This window comes from Sturnira hondurensis, unplaced genomic scaffold (assembly GCF_014824575.4).
Source record: "Sturnira hondurensis isolate 20B ecotype Veracruz unplaced genomic scaffold, ASM1482457v3 Scaffold0024230, whole genome shotgun sequence".
Taxonomy (NCBI): domain Eukaryota; kingdom Metazoa; phylum Chordata; class Mammalia; order Chiroptera; family Phyllostomidae; genus Sturnira; species Sturnira hondurensis.
Window position 1 is genome coordinate 772053 of NW_028096861.1, and position 19893 is coordinate 791945.

General features: G+C 34.0%; 1 protein-coding gene across 2 annotated transcripts in view; it reads right to left on the bottom strand.

Annotated features, from left to right (window-relative positions):
- Window positions 1–19893, bottom strand: part of POF1B (POF1B actin binding protein) — a 72359-nt gene that overhangs the window by 8887 nt on the left and 43579 nt on the right. For both annotated transcript variants that reach the window (XM_037038340.1, XM_037038339.1), the window contains 7 exons: window positions 17359–17489; window positions 12050–12077; window positions 10028–10102; window positions 3965–4057; window positions 3021–3134; window positions 1517–1669; window positions 1025–1144 (listed from right to left, as the gene is read on the bottom strand). In XM_037038340.1, coding sequence (XP_036894235.1) covers window positions 1025–1144; window positions 1517–1669; window positions 3021–3134; window positions 3965–4057; window positions 10028–10102; window positions 12050–12077; window positions 17359–17489 — 714 coding nt within the window. The remainder of the gene's footprint in view (window positions 1–1024; window positions 1145–1516; window positions 1670–3020; window positions 3135–3964; window positions 4058–10027; window positions 10103–12049; window positions 12078–17358; window positions 17490–19893) is intronic.

Below are 19893 nucleotides of genomic sequence, written 5' to 3' on the forward strand. Positions count from 1 at the left end.
CAGGAAAACTCAATAATAATGGCTAATACATCATGATTTGCAGTTCACAAAATATTCCTCCTGCATGGCTTATCTCAGTTCTCCCAGTAGCCCTGTAAGATAAGCATTATTAGAATAGTTTATAAAATATAGGTGGATGAGATCCAAAGAGGTTAAAAGGACACAGATTTATAAAATTAATAAAAAGAATAGCTCCATGGCAGAAGCAATAACTCTATGGCAGGTATTCTGACTCCAAATCCTGTCCATTTTCCTCTTTAGGCACATTATTTGTGCACAGATGGCTGTTAAGTTGAAGTATTATAGTTCCCATTGGGATGGGAAAAAACTAGGGGAGAAAGTCTAATAGAAAAGTCACTAGGCTTTTGAAGAAATTATATTTTATTTCATTTTGACTTTTGGTTGGGATTGTCCAGTGATATTTCCTGAGAAAAACCTGTGGTCACTTTTCCATTAAAATATTTAATATATTTAGCTACATTTAAAATCACTAAAATAAGAGTTAGTCAATTTTGCCTAAAATTACAAGATAAGGCAATATATACTTATTCTCACAAATATTACTTTAATTTTGATGCCAATTATATGTACATAATTTGACACTGTTTTTAATCCTTGTGCTCGACAAAGGTTTTGCCATGTATCAAAGTCAAGTGAGGATTTGTATGAATCCAACTGTGGCTTTGCTGGATAATCTCAAATGTTGCTCTTTCCTGCATAAGAATGTTTTAGGCAAGATCATAAAAGGTTCCCTAGCTATCAAATAAATAAGTAGATAAAAATTAAAAACCGAAACCCTGAATTTAGTGTCTTTTTTCATTTCCTAGAAAAGATTAATCAAAATTAGAAAATAATTTAGCAATATTTCATGCACAGTGATATGTATTTAAGTAAAGGTTTTATGGCATATTCTTAAAACTCTATCTTCACTTGATTTTTTTCTTGTAGCTTTAAACTTGAAACCATTACTATCCTCTTAGAAATTTTGTCTTGACTTGTGTAATGTAATATAGGCTCAACATACCCTTAGCTTGCAGATCTCTCTATCTTTCTCCATTCTTAAGTTTTTCACCATCTCCATGTAATAGTTGCCAACCTCATCCATTTTAGCCTGCAGCATCGGGCCTGTGCAAGTCTCAGAAACCTATCCAAGACAACATAACTTTCTGTAATTGCACTGTTATGAAGGAAATAGACATTGTATTTCAAGATTTATTAGATGAAAGCCCATGATTATATGAGAAATTGAAATAATGAGAGCAATTTTTATGAAATGCATTATACAGCCCAAATGGCAGGGAGATAAGACATAACTACATATGAGAACATCAGAACAAACTCCATGTATTTTCTCAAAAGGAATAGGATTACATATATATATATATATATATATATATATATATATATATATATATATATATAGTTATATACTATAACTACAAATATATATACTTGCCAATGCTAAGATCACAATAGTATAACTAAGGCAGTCATATATGTTTTAAAAAATTAATACCTGCATTCTAAGATTTTTATTTTCTTGCTCTAAATTATGTTTACAGTATTCCATCTCTTTTAATCTATATTCCACATCTGATAGTGTATGTCGAAGAGAGAGATTACTTTCTTCCAATGCTTGGCATTTTGAGTTTGAGTCTTGAAGTCCTTGCTGTAAAGAAGACATAAGTAATAAGTCAGGTGGTGAAAGACAAATACCATATGATCTCACCTTTAACAGGAACCTAAACAACAAAACAAGCAAGCAAAATATAACCAAAGACACTGAAATAGATAACAGGCTGACAGTGACCAGAAGGGAGAGGGGAGGGAATTTCAGGGAGAAAGGGGAAGTGTTTGCAGGAACAAGTATAAAGGACACATGGACAAAAACTAGGGGCGGGGATGGACATGGGAGGGAGGGGGAGGGCTGGTAGGGTGGGCTGGAATGGGAGTAAAAGACAGAAAAGTGTACTTGAACAACAATTAAATTAAAATATATATGTATATATTTAAAAAGATATAAGTAAATATGACAAATGGGTTGTACTTTGGGGGGGCATAGTGTTCTTTTAGTAGATTAATGTGATGAATTAAAGCAAATATTCTTCCATCCCTAGTTTTCTTAAATATTTATTGACCTTTTAAAATGTAAATTAAATCAGTCAGGTGAAATATTACAATAGATTGGTGCCCTTAGTCTGATTTGCCTATCTTATGTGAGAAGGAATCAAGACTAGATGAATTTTCTTTTAAAATTTTATTTATTTATTTATTTTTAGAGAGAGGGGAAAGGAGGAGAAAAAGGGAAACATCAATGTGTGGTTGCCTCCCACGTGCCCTCTACTGGGGACCTGGCCCTCAACCCAGGCATGGGGATTCCCCTGACTGGGAATCAACCAGCAACCACAGGCTGGCACTCAATCCACTGAGCCACACCAGCCAGGGCAAGACTAGATGAATCTGACTCTTGTTTCCCTTTCACAATACTGTACCGTTCCTTCTAGTAGGCATCAAAATTACCATATGCTTGATTATTTATGTGACAACTGGTACTGTCATGGCAGTGAAGATTAGGAAAGGATCAGCCTTAGAGACTCAATACAATTTCCTAGGAATCAACTCTGCTCAGACATCTGGAGATCACTTCTAGAGTTGATTCTTTCACTGATTTATTGAAAAAAAACATATGTTAAGATCTTTAAAATGTTTTTTCATGGTATGTTAGTGGGTACAATCAATGAGTGAATTCAGATTTTCAATAGTTATGCAATCATTGTCATCCAACAGCATAGATAATTGGGGACTGTGTAAACTTTATATTTAAAATACCTAAGGTTGTCTTTTTCTGAGGAGCTTTTCTGTCATTGGAAATATCAAAAATCACTCAATTCTCATATGAACAAATTGTTCCATCATCTTTTAATTGTGTTTGGAGTGTATCTCATAACTCCAGTGTACCAGTAATTAAGCATAGGAAAAGCCATCCATCTAGTTTATCATCAATGAAAATATCAAATTACCTGCTGCTGGCGGTTATTTGCTCTCACTGATGCCAAGAGTTCTTCGTATTCCTTTATCTGAGTTTCTTTGAAAACCAAGTCTTTTTCAAGTCTTAACTTGTCATTTTCCAGGGACTAAAACAAAATTATGTTATGACTCAGAATTACAGAAACTGGTCCAAAGTCACATAACACAAAGACTCGTTTACATTGGAAGGTTTAAATAAGCACTTTTCACTTGTAGTTGCTAAGAAACAGAATTGTTAAACTTAAGCAAAATATGGGATGCAAAAGTATTGAGCTTTTAAAAACCTGCATATTAAGAGACAAGTTAATGAAATGACTAATTCAAAGTCCAACGAAGCAGAACATTTTGAATGATTTTAATGTTTTACTCCAATCTTCAAAGACTCCTTGTTAATCCCAGCAGGTGGTGAATTTTCAAAGTAGAGTCTAAATATGTTAATCAGAACTCAGGAAAAAAAAACTCCAAAGTCCTCAAGGAGTTATTCATTGTATGGAAAATATTCTGAATGGATCTAATTGATGGCACCAAGAACAATTAAAATAGAAAGGCTTAAATTCTTAGAGAAAGACATTTTCAAGTATTCAAAGAAATTCAGAGTGTGTTTCTATTATTATAGAAAAGGGGGAAATTCCCATTCAATGAGTCAGATTCTATATTCTAGTTTTAGAAGCTACTCCCTAGCTTTAAGCAGTAAATTGCCTTACTTGTAAACTAATTAATAAGTGCATTCTCAACTTTCTTTCTTTTTATATGGGACAGCTTGTTTTCCCTCTCAGCATAAACGAACTGTTTCAAGAAATTAACAATGTCTAGGTAAGCATAAAGCTGTATTGTACTAAATTTTAAAATTTAAAAGGTAGACTGAATGCCTTAATTTCTGTGTTAGGAAGGTAGGAACTAGAAGGACTTTGAAAAGAAAAATCAAAATATATGTTACTGTCAAGTCATTTTGAAGATGACGAAGCTCCTCTCGTATGTTGCTGAATGTGGATAGCACTAGCCGGAGTGATTTTTCAGACATACCCCTCATCTGCAGGAAGAAAACAATTAATGGTTTATTTATACTAGCATTTAAAAATAGGCAATGTGAGTGAGAGTGGTTCTGTTTTTCTGTTTCTACCAGCAAACTTATTAACAGTTTTATTTTTGATAAGATAATATTGTTAATAACATGCATAAATAATTCAAGCAATTCCAAAGAGATCATAGTTATATAATTAGAATAGAGTACATTATTTTTATGATGAAGTAACATCATTTTCACAAGATAGAAATGTATCAAGAAATCCTCAAATTTACTTTTATTCTTTATTTAAATATCAGAAAAGATGACACAGTCAACCTTCAAATAATAAAATACATCTTCCTAAGTATGCTGCCAAATGCATGGATTTGCCTGCTATACTAGTTAAGTTTAACCTTAACAGATAGAAATATCTAAAATTATAAATAAGTAGGATAAAGTCCTTTTACCAAGTTAAACTACTGTTTTCAAAGAAAAATGTTTTTTAAAGGCAATTGTCATTTCTGGAAAGATGAACTAGAAATACTTTTTCCTGTTTCTCTTGCTAAGTTTAACTAAAAGCCCTGGATGTTATGTCTAAAAAACTCTGAAAGGTGAAAAGACAGAAGTCTCATTAGGATCCCTGGGATCTAAAGAACAATACGGAAGTGAGTTCCCAGGATTTCTTTTTGCTTCATTCACATATCACAGGCTGGTGTTGGGGGAAATCAACAACCCAGAAACACCAATTGGTACAAATAACAAAAGTCCCTGGAAAAGCCTGCTCTTTGTAACCAAAGGACTGTGAAAATGGCAGCCTAGCAAGGTGAAGAACTTTTACATTAATAATCACTCTATTCCAGCTAAAACCACAGAAAAAAAGAAACCCTGCAACTCTTCTCCCACCAAAACATCAAAAGCCAGGAACAAAGCCTAGACTCTCCCTCTCAAGAGACCTTAAAAAGGTGCACTGATGCCACTCACCAGGTGGGTGTTAGAAAAGGGAGGGTGGAAAGATGGGGCTTTCATTCCCTCTGACCAAAAATGAGACCTCAGGCATTATGGTGCCTGTTGAGACTATGAAAGGAGACTATTCTCTCACTTTATTCAGCAGGAATGAGATACTGCCCCACCTCCCTGCTATGGTGATGTCAGAAGTTGCTTAGTGGAGAGTAGGGACTATTATCACTGCCCAAGGGAAATGAGACCACTTGACCTTCAGTGTTCCTCCTTCCTATCTAAACCAGGTCCCCCAAAAGCGGGGCCCTAGTAAAGGGCCACAATTCATATCTCTGGTCAGGAGGAACAAGAAGCTCTTTTTCTGATAAAGGTAAGTAAAGGCTAAGTGGGGAACTGGGACTTCTACCCTACTGCTGGCAATAACATACAGTGCACCCACCTCCCCTGTAGTTTCAATATCAGAGGAGGTCTGGTAATACAGAAGATTTGGAGAAGTCCAGAGTCATAACATAATACTCTAAATGTTCAAGTTTCAACTTTATTTTATTTTTTAAAAACTTTTGAAGAAATTTTATTTATTTACTTTCACAGAGGGGAAGAGGGGAGAAAGAAAAGGAGAGAAACATCAATGCATGGTTGCCTATCTTGTGCCCCCAACTGGGAACCCAGCCCACAACCCAGGCAAGTGCCCTGACTGGGAATCAAACCAGTGACCCTTTGGTTTGCAGGCCTGTGTTCAATCCACTGAGCCACACCAGCCAGGGCAAGTTTCAATTTTAAATGTCACTGGACCAGTGACATTCCAAGAACCAGAAAAATCTCAACTTGATAAGAAAATAAATTAATAGATGTCAACATCAATATAACAGAAATGTTAAAATTGTCTAAAAAATTTAAAGCATACATTAAGAATGCTTCAACAAGAAATTACTGACTTACATAAAAAGTAGAAAGTCCCAGCAACAAAATGGAAAATCTCAAAAAAGAAATAGAAGATATAAAGAACAAATAGATGAAAATTTTAGAATTGAAAAGCTCAGTAACTAAAAAACAAAAATCTCAATGGATGGACTAAAAAAGAGAATTGATCATACTGTGGAAAGAATTTGTGAAGTTGAAGACAGAACAATAGAAAGTACTGAATCTGTACATCAGAGAGAAAATATATTGGAAAAAAATTAAACAGAGCCTGGGAGACCTGTGGGAGTATACATTTCTAACATTCATGTCATCAAAGTCCTAGAAAGAAGTAAATGTGGAGCTGAAAAAGTATTTGAAAAAATGACTGAAAACTTCTCCAAATTATCAAAAACCATGAATGTACATATTCAAGGAGTAGAACAAAATCCAAATATGATCAATCCAAAGAAATCCATGCCCAGACAAGTTAGTCAGACTTCTTAAAATTAAAGATAAAATCTTGAAAGCAGTAAAAGAAATCTTGAAAGCAGTAAGGAGTAATGTTTCTAATTACAGCACATTTCTCATCAGAAACCATAGAGGCCAGATGAAAGTAATATAGACTTTGTAAATGCTGGAAGAAAAGAATGGAAGAATTGTCCACTACAAATTCTGTATGTAATGAAAATATCCTTTAGGAATGAAGGGGAAATCACAACATTTTCAGATAAAGGAAAATAAAAAGAATCTATCACTAAAACTTATCTTAAAATAACAGCTAAAGAGAAACAAAATGATATAAGGAGCAATTTGGAGCATGAAGAAGGAAGAAATAACATATATATGTATATATTACATTACATTATTTATTTATTTTATGAATTATGTTATATTGTACCTTGAAATTATTATGCTAAGTGAAACAAACCAGTCAGAGAAAGACAAATACCATATGGTCTGAGATATATATATAAAGATATATATATATATATATATATATATATATAAAGATATATATATATCTTTATATAGATATAGATATAGATATATAAAATCTAATGAACAAAATAAACTGATGAACAAAATAGAACCACAGGCATGGATACACAGACCAGATAGACAGCTGTCAGAGGGGAGGGGACTGGGGTACTAGATGAAAGAAGATGAAGAGATTAGGCAAAGAACATATATGCATGACCCATGGATGCAGACAATAGTGTGGTGAAGGCTTGGATTGGGGGGGTGGGTGGAGGTGGCAAAAGGGAGGAATATGGGGACATCTGTAATGGTCTCAACCCTCTCCCTCTCTCCCTCTCCATATATATATATATGAGTCATATATATATAGAAATATATATATATGACTCATATATATAAGACATTTCTGTCTTATATATGGAAATATATATTTCCTATATAAATAGGAATTATATATGGAAATAGGAATTCCTACCACCAGCAATAGGAAATATATTCCATATACATTCCTATATATTTCTGTCTTATATATGGAAAATATATATATGGAAATATATATATATATTTATATATATAGTTTATTTATTTATACATATATGTTTATATATCTACACACACACACATATAGTAAAAGGTTGGAAAAATTATACTGTGCAAACTTTAATCAAAAGAAAACAGGCATGCCATATTTACATTAGATAAAAAAGACTTCAGAGCAAAGACAATTACCAGGGAACGACAAGGCCATTACATAATGATAAAAAGGTCAGTCCACCAAAAAGACATAGATAGCAATTATGAATGTTTATGAACCAAACAAGAGAGCTGCAAAAATGTATGCAATGAAAAATGATAGACTGAAAGGAGAAATAGACAAATCCCCAGTTATAGCTAAAGACTTCTATACCCCTCTCTCAGCAGCTGATAGAACCACTTGGTAGAAATGTGGCAAGAATATAGAACTCAACAACACTGTCAAACAAAGGATCTAATCACCATTTATAAAAGACTCTATCCAACAACAGCTACACATTCCTTTCATTTACCCATGTAACATATAACAAGATAGACCACATCCTTTACTTAAACAAAACTTAACTATTTCAAAAGAACTGAGTTCATATGGAATATATGTTCTGACCACAATGGAATCAAACTAGAAATTAATAACAGAAAGACAATAGGAAAATCTCTAAACACTTGGAAACAAAACAACACACTTAAAAATAATCCACTGGCCAAAGCAAATATGTAAAGGTAGATATAGTTACCAGAAAAGGGGGTACAGGTAGGTATAAAAGGGAAGTGGGGGATAAGTGGCAATGGAAGGAGAGTTGAGTTGGGGTGGTGAACACACAATAGAACATACAGATGATGTATTCTACAATTGTACAACTGAAACCTACAAAGTTTTATTAACCAATATCACCCCAGTAAATTCAATAAGTTAAAAAATAAGATAGAAATACATAGAGCTGAAAGAAAATGAGAATATGTATCATAATTATGGGACACAGCTAAAGCCATGATGAGAGGCTATTTATAACACTAAGTGCTTACATTAGAAAATAGGAAAGGTCTCAAATCAGTCTAACTTCCTTTATCAAAATACTGGACAAAGAAGAGCAAAATAAACCAAAAGTAAGCAAAGAAAATAAATAATGCAGATAAGAGCAAAAACCAGTGGAAGTGTAAACAGGAAAACAGTAGAGGAGATCACTACAACTAAAACCTACTTATTTGGGAAAGAAATCAATAAGCATGATAAATCTCCAGCAAGAATGACAAATGAAGTCAAGGAATAAGAATGGAGGACTCATGGGCATGGACAATAGGGAGGATTGCCTAAGGGAGTGGGGGCAAGTGAGCAATGGGGAAAAAGTGGAACAACTGTAGCTGAATAAAAAAGGACAAGACACAAATTACTAGTATTAACAATTAAATAAAGGATAGAAATACAGACCCTGCAGATATCAGAAGGGTAATAAGGGGATACTATGAACAACTATAGCCATATAAATTTGACAATTTAGATGAAATGTACTATTTCCTTGATAATCACAAGCTACCACAACTCATCCAATATGAAACAGGTCATTTGAATAGGCCTATGGGTAGGTGTTGAATTTAGAATTTTTTAAAAACTCCTGCAAAACAAATATCCAGGTCCAGATATTTTTACTGAGGGTTCTACAAAATGTTTAAAAGAATTAATACCAAGTCTATGCAGTGTCTTCCAGAAAGCAGAAAAGAAAGAACCACATCTCATTTCATTTTATGAAGCAAGTATTATTATCCTAATAAGAAAACCAAAGATAATACAAGATAAGAAAATTATAGACCAATGTCTCTCATGATCTTAGATGCAAAAATCCTTAAAAGAATTTTTTGTACAAATAGGCTATAAATGCACTTTGGATGATCATCCCACTTCTAGATAGAACATCGAGGATGTCCCCAGGATTCAGGTTTTGCAGAGCATATACATTCCCCATACCACTGTCTCTTTATAATACAGAGTGTGTGCCACTAAAAATAATATTTTATTTAAGTTCTACAAATATGACACGAGGTCCAAAATTTGGATGGCCAACAAAGCTTTGAGAACAAAAATCAAATTTAGAAATTGTCTTCTTTACACAAAACTAGACTATCTTCAGAATCCTTTCTTTCAAACATATGTGTTCTTTATAGTCATATTCCCATGGTATTAGTCTATCCCTTTATTGTAGGGGAACTGACTTCTCCAGTGGTCTGTAGCCTTCCTTAGTTTAGGAAAGGCAAGGCAGGAAGGAGAGACCAAGGGCATTCCATGTTAAGGAATAATACAGGGTAGGGAAAAAGTAGGTATACAGTTGTTCATATGGAAAATAATAGAATATTAATGAATAATAAAACATGAATAAACTCTGTGTTTCAGTCTCACAAATGTAAACCTACTTTTACCCCACCCCATATTTCTAGAACTTTTCCCTGAGTGCTAGTCATGTATGTACTACTAGTGTTTGATGGTCTGACCAAACAATAATGCAATCAAAATCTAATCAATTATTGTGAAAAATGATTTTATTAGAAAATTTCCATTCTTAATTAAGGGAAGCATCTTAACTTAATGGTTTGTTAGTGTTGCTGTCACACCCACTTTTGACCCCAACTCACCTGCAGAATATAGCGAATTTGCTGTTTTGTAAACTCTGACAATCCTGTGGGAATCAAGGATTCAATGTCTTCTGACTGTAAGAAAAGAGAGGCTCATCCATTGAACAGTTACACATTAGTATTTTAATCTTATGGTCAGAGTTCACAGACTTTTGTGCATCAGGCTTATTTTTAGGAACATCAAAATATTATTTTACATTTCAGGTAATAGTTACAAATTTTATTTCTAACCTTATCAGTTCTTACTTTGAAACATAGATTATACTACATTCACCATGGAAAGAATACTGAATCTCAGGCATTTTAGGGGAAAGCTTTGGACAACCAATCAAATGTTCCATGTCTATTTTTTAAAGATTTTATTTATTTATTTATTTTTGACAGAAAGGAAGAGAGGGAGAAAGAGAGGGAGAAAAACATCAATGTGTGGTTGCCTCTTGCATGCCCCCCACTAGGGGCTTGGCCTGGCCTGCAATGCAGGCATGCGCCCTGACTGGGAATCAAAGAAGATCCTTTGGTTCGCAGGCTGGCACTCAATCCACTGAGCCACACCAGCCAGGGCCCATTTCTATTTTTTAAAAATGGTATCACTGTTAGCAGGAATCTAAACAACAAAACAAACAAACAAGCAAAATATGACCAATGGCACTCAAATACGGAACAGGCTGACAGGGCCCAGAGGGGAGAGGGGAGAGAATCATAGGGGAAAGGGGGATGGACTCACATAAACAAGTATAAAGGACACATGGACAATAAGTAAGGTAGGGGGTGGAAATGGGAGGGAGGCGGGGAGCACTGGGGGGGCAGGGCTGGGAATATAAGACAGAAAACTATTTGAACAAGAATTAAATAAAAATTAAAATTTAAAAAAAAAGAACAATTTAGACACAAGAGAATGGTCTCTTAAATCCCATTAAACACTTTATTTCAGTGTATCTTTTAAAACCTTCTGGAAGTTGGTAGATATTTTCATATCTACCTTCTTTTTGTGGTAGATATGAAATTTTAGAGGCTGATTTTAAACATAGAAATTTGGGGGAAATAAGATAATATTAAGGGTTTATTGAAAATTTACAAAGAGCTGTGGTGACTTTTGAAAGGTAATGTTGCCACAGCAATTTAGAACCTTAAACTAATTTTAAGTGAGAAGTTGAATTAAACTCAATATTTTTAAAGGCAATTTAGGGCTTATTGAATAATTGTAATAAATGTAATACATCAATACATTGGAAACAAAGATAAAAACTAACACAAAAATGTTTTATTACATTAAATTCTTTCTCTAGTTGATGACTTATTCCATTTAAAGTAATTATTTTTTATTTTTTAATTTTTTAAATTTTATTTATTCATCTTTAGAATGGAAGGGAAGGAGAGAAGGAGAGAAATATCAATGTATGGTTGCTTTTGGTGCATCCCCTGCTGGGAACTGGCTCCTGCTGGGAACTGGCCTGCAATCCAGGCATGTGCCCTGATGGGGAATCGAACCTCAGTCTTCTGGTTCGCAGGCCCATGCTCAATCCACTGAGCTACACCAGCCAGGGCGACATTTAAAGTAATTATTAACAGGATATGCATATGTAATAAAATTAATACTTGTAAAAATACTTCAAGTTGCTGGCTAATTATCATGGGACATACAAGTTTTCAAAATACATTAAAACTGAATTTGCTGTTTATTTAGTTAATGTAGATTTCAGTTTTATAAAGCAGAGAATATGTGGTCAGTGAAATTTTAAATGTTCTGATAAGCAAAGACAAATCAGATCATAAAGTAGAAGCTGATAAAACTCTTTGTATGAGTAATTAAGATCACTTTTATAGTGATTACAAAGATATAAATGGCTATATCATTTAAAAAGCAAAATGATCATTATTTCTTGTTCTCAGTTTAATCAAGATGCCAAATGAACCTGTGTTCCAGTCTTATAAAGGTACCAAATTAAAACAATATTATTAGTGCAAACATCAGAATTTGCTTTGCTATCAGCTATGTTTGAATTTAACTATCTTTGCACTTACCTCATCTGTGGACTCAAAGTCCTGTTTGCTGTAAAAATGAAAAAGAAAGATAATGTTAGGAAAATATATACATTGGTAATATATGAGTATTAATGTTCTAATTATTTTATATCACTTTTTAAATGTATCATAATAGTACCAATTCAAGTTATAGTGCAAATGAAAAAATTTAAATAACTAAATGGCACTTACAAATATGAAGATAATTTTCCTGTAGGTAGCTAATCTGTTCCAAATAAACAATAACCAAATAACAAACCAATAGAACATGCAGAATTGGTTAGTAGCATCCATTCATACCAGTCTGTTTGAGGCTAGATGTACAAGTCCTCCATGCCTGGCAATAAATGCTACCTGAGTGAATAAATAATGATAATACTTGTTCTCTATTTGTGCTTTCCTTTTCTCCTTGCATTGTTCATTTTCAATGTTGATTCCAGCTTCTCTCTACAGTGTCTTTCAAGTTTTATCAAAATCCAAACTTGCGAAGTAAGACTGAATAACTCATCCAATTAACACTACAATATAATTAGCAGATACAAAGCTTTGAGGATATTTGAATATTTGTATAGGAACAGACATTAAGCGACATGACCAAACTTTTAGTATAATAATAGAACTTCCAGCATCAAAATGAGGGTTTGACCATGAGGGTTGGAAGGCCCTTTTTGAAGCCGTGCTTGGTAGGCAAATGCTGGGAGAGAATCCCTGATGATTATATTGGTCTGCCATTTGTTTCATTGGGGAGCAGTGAAAGCTGGGAAGGATGCAGTTCTAGTGTTGTCAGTGGCAACAGACAGGCCTTTATTTTTGCCTGCTTGCTCCCTCTGTGCTTAGTGGAAGAATTGGGCCCAAAATACATGCAGTAAACATACTTCTCAAACAAAAAAAACCAGTACACATGTTCTGAAAGCAAGATAGAATACTTTATAGTACAATAAGAGTCTTAGAAAATCATAGGTCGTGATTGTCATATCCTCAGTAAAAGAGAAACATGTTTTAGAGACATTAAGCTAGTACATTTAAGCTAGCTTAATATTACATTAGCTAGTACATTATGCTAGAGATATTAAGCTAGCTTCTACATTTACCTTCTAAGTAACTGTTTATGAGTAATGTATTGCTTATTGAAATAAATGGGTACTCACTGTGCAAAATCTGTTGCATGCATTTATAAAAATGTACAAGGTAATATAGAGAAAAGCTGAAGACTCCATTTCCCAACACATAACTGCATATGCTGAATGATAGATAGATAGATAGATAGATGATAGATAGATAGATAGATAGATAGATAGATATAGATATATATAGATATATGGTATTTCCTGTGTCACCCCAAACAATAGAAATTGTTGAGTGCCCCTAGCAAACAAAACCAAGTATCTTCTACTTATCTAATATTTACTAAAGTAACTGCATGCATATATTAGAAGGTAAAACAAGTTCAAATATGAATCATGCTGCAGTTTTAGTAGTCTTACATTACTGTTAATTGAAGTTATCACTGTATTAACAGGTCTTTTATGTTTAAAATTTGAATTCCAATGCTGACCTAATACACATGTCCCCAGACCCTTACTGTTTTCTGTAAATAAGAAAGCAATACAAAGAAGCAAAACAAGAAACAGACAACAGCCCTTAATATTAGAATATTAAGGAGTATCCAGAATGGTTTTATGAGACAACCTTCCTTAATGTTGACCCTGGAGCGCACTCCTTGCTGAATTGCAATCTGGAATGCAAAGTGGAGACAAAAGAGAAGGGAGAAATGGAGAAAGCAGAAAAACAGAGCAGAGTGGGAGGTGGAAAGGTCAGTGAGGATTGCCTCTCTATTCAGCACTGGGGGTGGAGGCTGAAATTACATTGGGAAAACAAATAAAGTGGCACTCACTTTATCTACCAAGAAGAAAGAAATGTAATACAGAAAAATAAAGGGGAAACAGGAAAGGAATGAAGAGAAAAACCCTGACAACCTTATGAGCAACAAAACCATTTAAATGCCAAAAGTTTGAGATCCTCTCCATTATGGAGAGTTTAATGTGGAGAATAACTTTAGATTTTGGTAGGTTGCTTTGTCCACTTTGATTTAGTATGAGACTAATAAATTTAGAATATATTGAACTCTCCTTCTGAAAACCTTTATTGAGCAGCGACTTTGTCAGTGCCACATGTTCTGCACTATTTGGGTGCAACACAAAACACGAGTATTATCTTGTCTTGTACTTTATACAAACATAAGTGTTCCAAGGCAAAATTTGCTCTGTATAAAATTGGTCTAAATCCTGTGACTTTTCAAATGTGATGATTCAAAATTTTGATAATTTCTTTAATTTGTAAACAGTATCTTGTTTAAGTGGTTGGTACTTAAGCAATTTCTAGTATTGAAAACAAAGTTCTCAGAGTCCCAGATCTTGTCACTTGTGTGACCCAAGGTCAGCAATTTTCAACTTTTTTCATCTCATGACACATCTAAACTAACTACAAAAATTCTGCAGCACACCAAAAAACATATTCTATTTTTTGCTAATCTGACAAAATAGGTATAATTTTGGTTCATTCACACAGGAGAGCTTTAGTTATATTGGCTGTTATTTTTTTATTTGACAATCTAAGGGAAAAGAGGTCAGTGCCCCTGAGTAAATAGTCAGGTATTGCATGTTTTAAAGGTTCTCAAGTTACTTCGGTTGAATATCACTGCCTTAGGTCTGTTCTCAAACTTGAAAATGTCTCAGAATCCTCTGGGGAGCGTATTTCTGGGCCCTACTCTCAGAGTTTCTTATTCTGTAGGTCTGTTTCCAAGTTCTCACATTATGCTGATGCTGCTTGTAAGAAATCTGTGAGAGAAATATTATTATAACCCCTATTTTATGGATGAATAAACCAAAGAACAGAGAGGTTAAACAAGTTAGTCAATATTGCACATCTGGTATGTAACCAAAGCTGGAATGTGAATCTAACATAGGAAGTCTGGATCTATTATCAGGGCACTTAACAGTGTGTCTGTCTATATTCTCCTGATTTTATAAAGGGATACTTTGATAGGCATATTCACAGGGCATTATGAATGCAAAAAAGAGGAACATGGAGAGCAAAATGAGTATCTAGGGAACACTTTGCATAAAAACTAAGTCATGGTTTATAGCTAAAGAGTACTAAAAATGTTTGAATTCATCTCAAACACTTAGAAAGCATGTGATCTTGAGTTAATAACCTACCCCTTTTGAGTCTTCATTTAAAACATGCTAGCATTACTGTGCAAATTAGGTAATACAGAAAAAGCACAGAGTGGGGCATATAGTACACATTCAATAAATAATTGACTACTCAGAGTGAGGGAAAAGAGTTTAAGATACTGACTCATAAATGGATGAATCTGTGAAAGTTTTTTGAGTAATCAGAGAAAGTGTTGATTAGTATAAACAGTAATAAAAGCTTAGCTTCAAAAATGGAAATCATGCATTTATAATGACTCCAATTCAAATAAATGTCTGTGCTTTGCTGTAACAGTGCTTAACTGCATGGATGTAGAATTCATGATGCTAACTGTTAATGTAACTGTTCATTCATTCATTCATTCATTCATTCAACAGATTTACTGAGTCTGCACTAAACCAATCACCAGGGAAACAAGGGTCAATAAAACAGCCCTCATGGAGCGCTCCTAAATCTTTGGGTAGTGGAGGTTGGACACTGGGTGGAGGAGATAGTGATTTAAGAAAAACAATAAATAAAGCAGAGAGTTAAACTAATTCAGAACTGGGATTTTTCTAAGTGGGAAGGACAAAAAGATCCAGAGGTAAGGTAGTTGAGTAATAATAAGTGAATGGTTGCAGTCATGAATATAAAAGCAATAAAATTGAGGGAGAAAGAAGCTAAATATGGAGAGAAAAATGTGATAGATGGAAAGGAAAAGAGATGCACAACAGATTAAAATGTCTTAAGAAATACTAAAATCTAGTTTGGGAGTCAGAACTGGAAAAAATTCTCCGACTTTCTCCTACAGGTTTTTATGAATTTCTGGAGCTTTCCTAGATGACCACAAATACAGGGTGAGGCAAAAGTTAAGTTTACAGTCATAAGTATGTGAAACAGAGTTTATTCTCATAATATTATTTATTAACTATTGTATTACTTTTCATATGAATAACTATAAACAACTCTTGCCTCATCCTATATAATGAGACTATGTAGTAGAAAAAATTTTGGAGTGTGTAACATATATATTTTATTTATATCACTTTATAGATAATCATGTAATTTATATTTTATATATGCAATATTATATTAAAATAATATACAATGTTTATAATATATAACATTGAATTTATATTGAATGCTGGCCTTCATATGCTGACCACACATCAGCAAAGAAACAGTAATGTGTTGGCAGTGTGATTGTGTCTTGTATCATCAGTGTAGTATCTTAAAACAAGTCATAGTATATCATGCATTTTTGAGCTCTTTGTCCAAGAGGCTGCATGTACCATCAAAATACATTACAAAGTCATGAAATCCAAAGACCTACATCCAAGATTGCTCTATCCAGCAAAGCTTTCATTTAGAATGGAAGGGCAGATAAAGTGCTTCTCAGATAAGGTCAAATTCAAGGAATTCATCATCACCAAGCCCTTATTATATGAAATGTTAAAGGGACTTATCTAAGAAAAAGAAGATAAAAATATGAACAGTGAAAAGACAGCAAACTCACAGTTATTAGCAACCACACCTAAAACAAAAGCAAACTAAGAGGACAGCTAGATCAAGAGCGGAAACATAGAAATGGAGATTACATGGAGGGTTAGCAACAGGGGAGTGGGAGGAGGAGAAGGAGGCGAAGGTGCAGAGAATAAGTACCATAGACGGTAGGTAGAAAATAGACAGGGGGAAGGCAGGAATACTATGGGAAATACAGAATCTAAAGAACTTGTGACACATGGACATGAATGAAAGGGGAGGAATGGTGGAGGAGGGGTGTGCAGGGTGGAGGGGAGTGAAGGGGGGGAATGGGACAACTGTAATGGCATAATCAATAAAATATGTTAAAAAATACATTACAAAAGAAGATGTACAGAATTCTTTACTGATCCTAAAGGGCTGGTATGATCTCTTTGATGATTTTCAGAAAGTACATTAACTCTTAAGCCATTTGCTTATATCTCCTTATATAGTTGCGCTGTTTCTCCATTAAAAGTACTAGAGTTTTGCTGTGAACCAAAAACTTCTCTAAAATGGCTTGTTAAAAATACTAGATTATCATAAAATGTTAGATAGCTATACTATCAAGGTAAATGATATATTTACTGTACCTTCCTCCAATTCTCTGCAAATGTTCTAATAGGCAGTGATATAGATCTGTATTTTTGCGGCTTAGATCAGCAAGTAACTCTCCAAAATATTTGGGGTCCAGTTTTTCTGGGCCATCATCCTGAATTACCACCTGAAGAAAACATCAACCTCAATTATAAACAATGTCAAGTTATTCTAAATTCACAGATAATTTTGATAGAAAATGAAAAAAGTGAAATAACCAATTAATACAAGTAACTCATTACAAGGTCATCACATGAATCAAGCTACTGAACTTGTTTGCATCTGGGGTATACATTTTTTCAATATAGGAGGAATTTAAAGGAAAAGCAACACTGTAACAACATTTTAAATTTCATTTCACATAAGTCTAAGTGACCTAAAAATGCAAACTTGAATAATTTATATAAAAGTTCTGGAATATAGATGCTTACATAAAACAGTAAAACAAGTAAATCAAAATCTCTGAATTGCCCATTACCACCACATGGCTTACCCATCTGTCCCATTTTGGAAATGAAAATGTGAAACATTTGAATTATACTGACTACAGAAGAATTAATTTCATTTGGACTTGCATCTTCCCAGTGAAAGTCAGCTTGATTTATTAGCATATCTTAAAGTTAGAATAAATAATCTTCAGTTCCATGTGTTTGTATGAATTTCTTGTTGGATGCCATTCATTTATTACTTAGACTGAATATCCAATCAATCAGATATTGGAAAGAGTAGCTCAGGGCCAAATATAGAAAATTCTTAGACCCCAGATACTTCCAAAATCCTAAACATAAAGCACTATGAATAGTGTCCTAAATAAGACCTATTCTGCCTGTCCGGTGTGGCTCAGTGGATTGAGTACTGGCCTGCAAACCAGAGGGTCACTGGTCCATTCCAGGTGGGGGCACATGCCTGGGTTGTGGGCCAGATCAGGCCCCCAGTAGGGGGAGCGTGAGTGGCAACCACACACTGATGTTTCTCTTCCCTTCTTTCTCCCTCCCTTCCCCTCTGTCTAAAAGAAATAAAACCTTTAGAAAAAAAAGAACTATTCTATTAACTTCCTATTTTTGGTAACAATCTTTTCAATAGTGTTATCCACCTTGCCTCCCATCTCCAAAGCAACACTACTTGAAGGTTAATAAACTGGGTTGCATGTCATACGATCTTTGATATTGCATGTGGGACAAAGGTGCCCTATAAAAACACATATTCATAAGTATATGTATGATAAATGAACTTCAATTTTTTATTGAATTTATTGGGGAGACATTGGTTAATAAAATTACATACATGCCAGGTGTACAATTCTATAATACATCGTCTATATATTGTATTGTGTGTTCACCATCCCAAGTCAAGTCTCCTTCCATCATCATTTATTCTTCATTTACCCTCTTCTACCTGTCCCCACTCTCTTTCTATCTGGTAATCACCAAACTGTTGTCTTCATGAATCACTTTTTTTTTCTTAATCCTTTCACCATTCTCACATAGCTCCTCAACTCCCTGCCCATCTGACAGCTGTCCGTCTGTTCTCTTTATGAGTTACTTTCTATTTTGTGTGTTAGTTTATTTTCTTCATTAGATTTCACATATAAATGAAATCATATAGTATTTATAAAGACAGTCTATTCAATAAATGGTGTTGGGAAAATTGTACAGATCCATGCAAAAAATGAAACTACACCACCTTCTTACACCACACACAAGAAAAAACTCAAAATGGATTAAAGAATTAAATGTATGGCTTGAAACCATAAAACTTTCAGAATAAAACATAGGCAGTAAAATCTGAAACATTTCTCTTAGTAATATTTTTTCTGAGATAATTCCTTGGGCAAGGGAAACAAAATAAAAAATAAACAAATGGGACCACATCAAACAAAAAAGTTTTTGCACACCAAAGGAATCCATCAACAAAACAAAAAGACAACCCACTGTATGGGAGAACACATTTAGTATCGAAAATGTATAAAGAATTCATACAACTAAACACCAAAAAAGCCCAAGCAATTGAGTTAAAATGGGCAAAGGACCTGAATAGATACTTCTTTTAAAAGGGCATACAGATAGCCAACAGATATGAAAAATGCTCAATGTCACTAATCATCAGAGAAATGCAAATTAAAACCACAATCAGATACCATCACCTCACATCTCTCCAAATAACTATCATCAATAAATCAACAAACAGTAAGTGTTGGCAAGGATTTTGACTTCAAATTTGACCAGTGATACTTCCTTTTCAACCTGTCCTCTGGATGCAGATCCTAAAAAATCATGCATACTGAGGTAAATGAAAGGACTGTCAAAATAAGCAAAGATGAGCTTTGATAATAATGTGTGTGACCTTATAATCCATTCATAAAATACAGATGAATAGAAAAAAGCCACACTCAAAATACAGTATAACATCATTATATTTTTATTAATATATATATATTTTTTCATGTTTTAGAAAGTCTGAATACATCACAACATTATCTTGTCCCTGTACCCTTTCAAGGTTCTTTCTTGGGGAAGTAATGGCTACTTCCC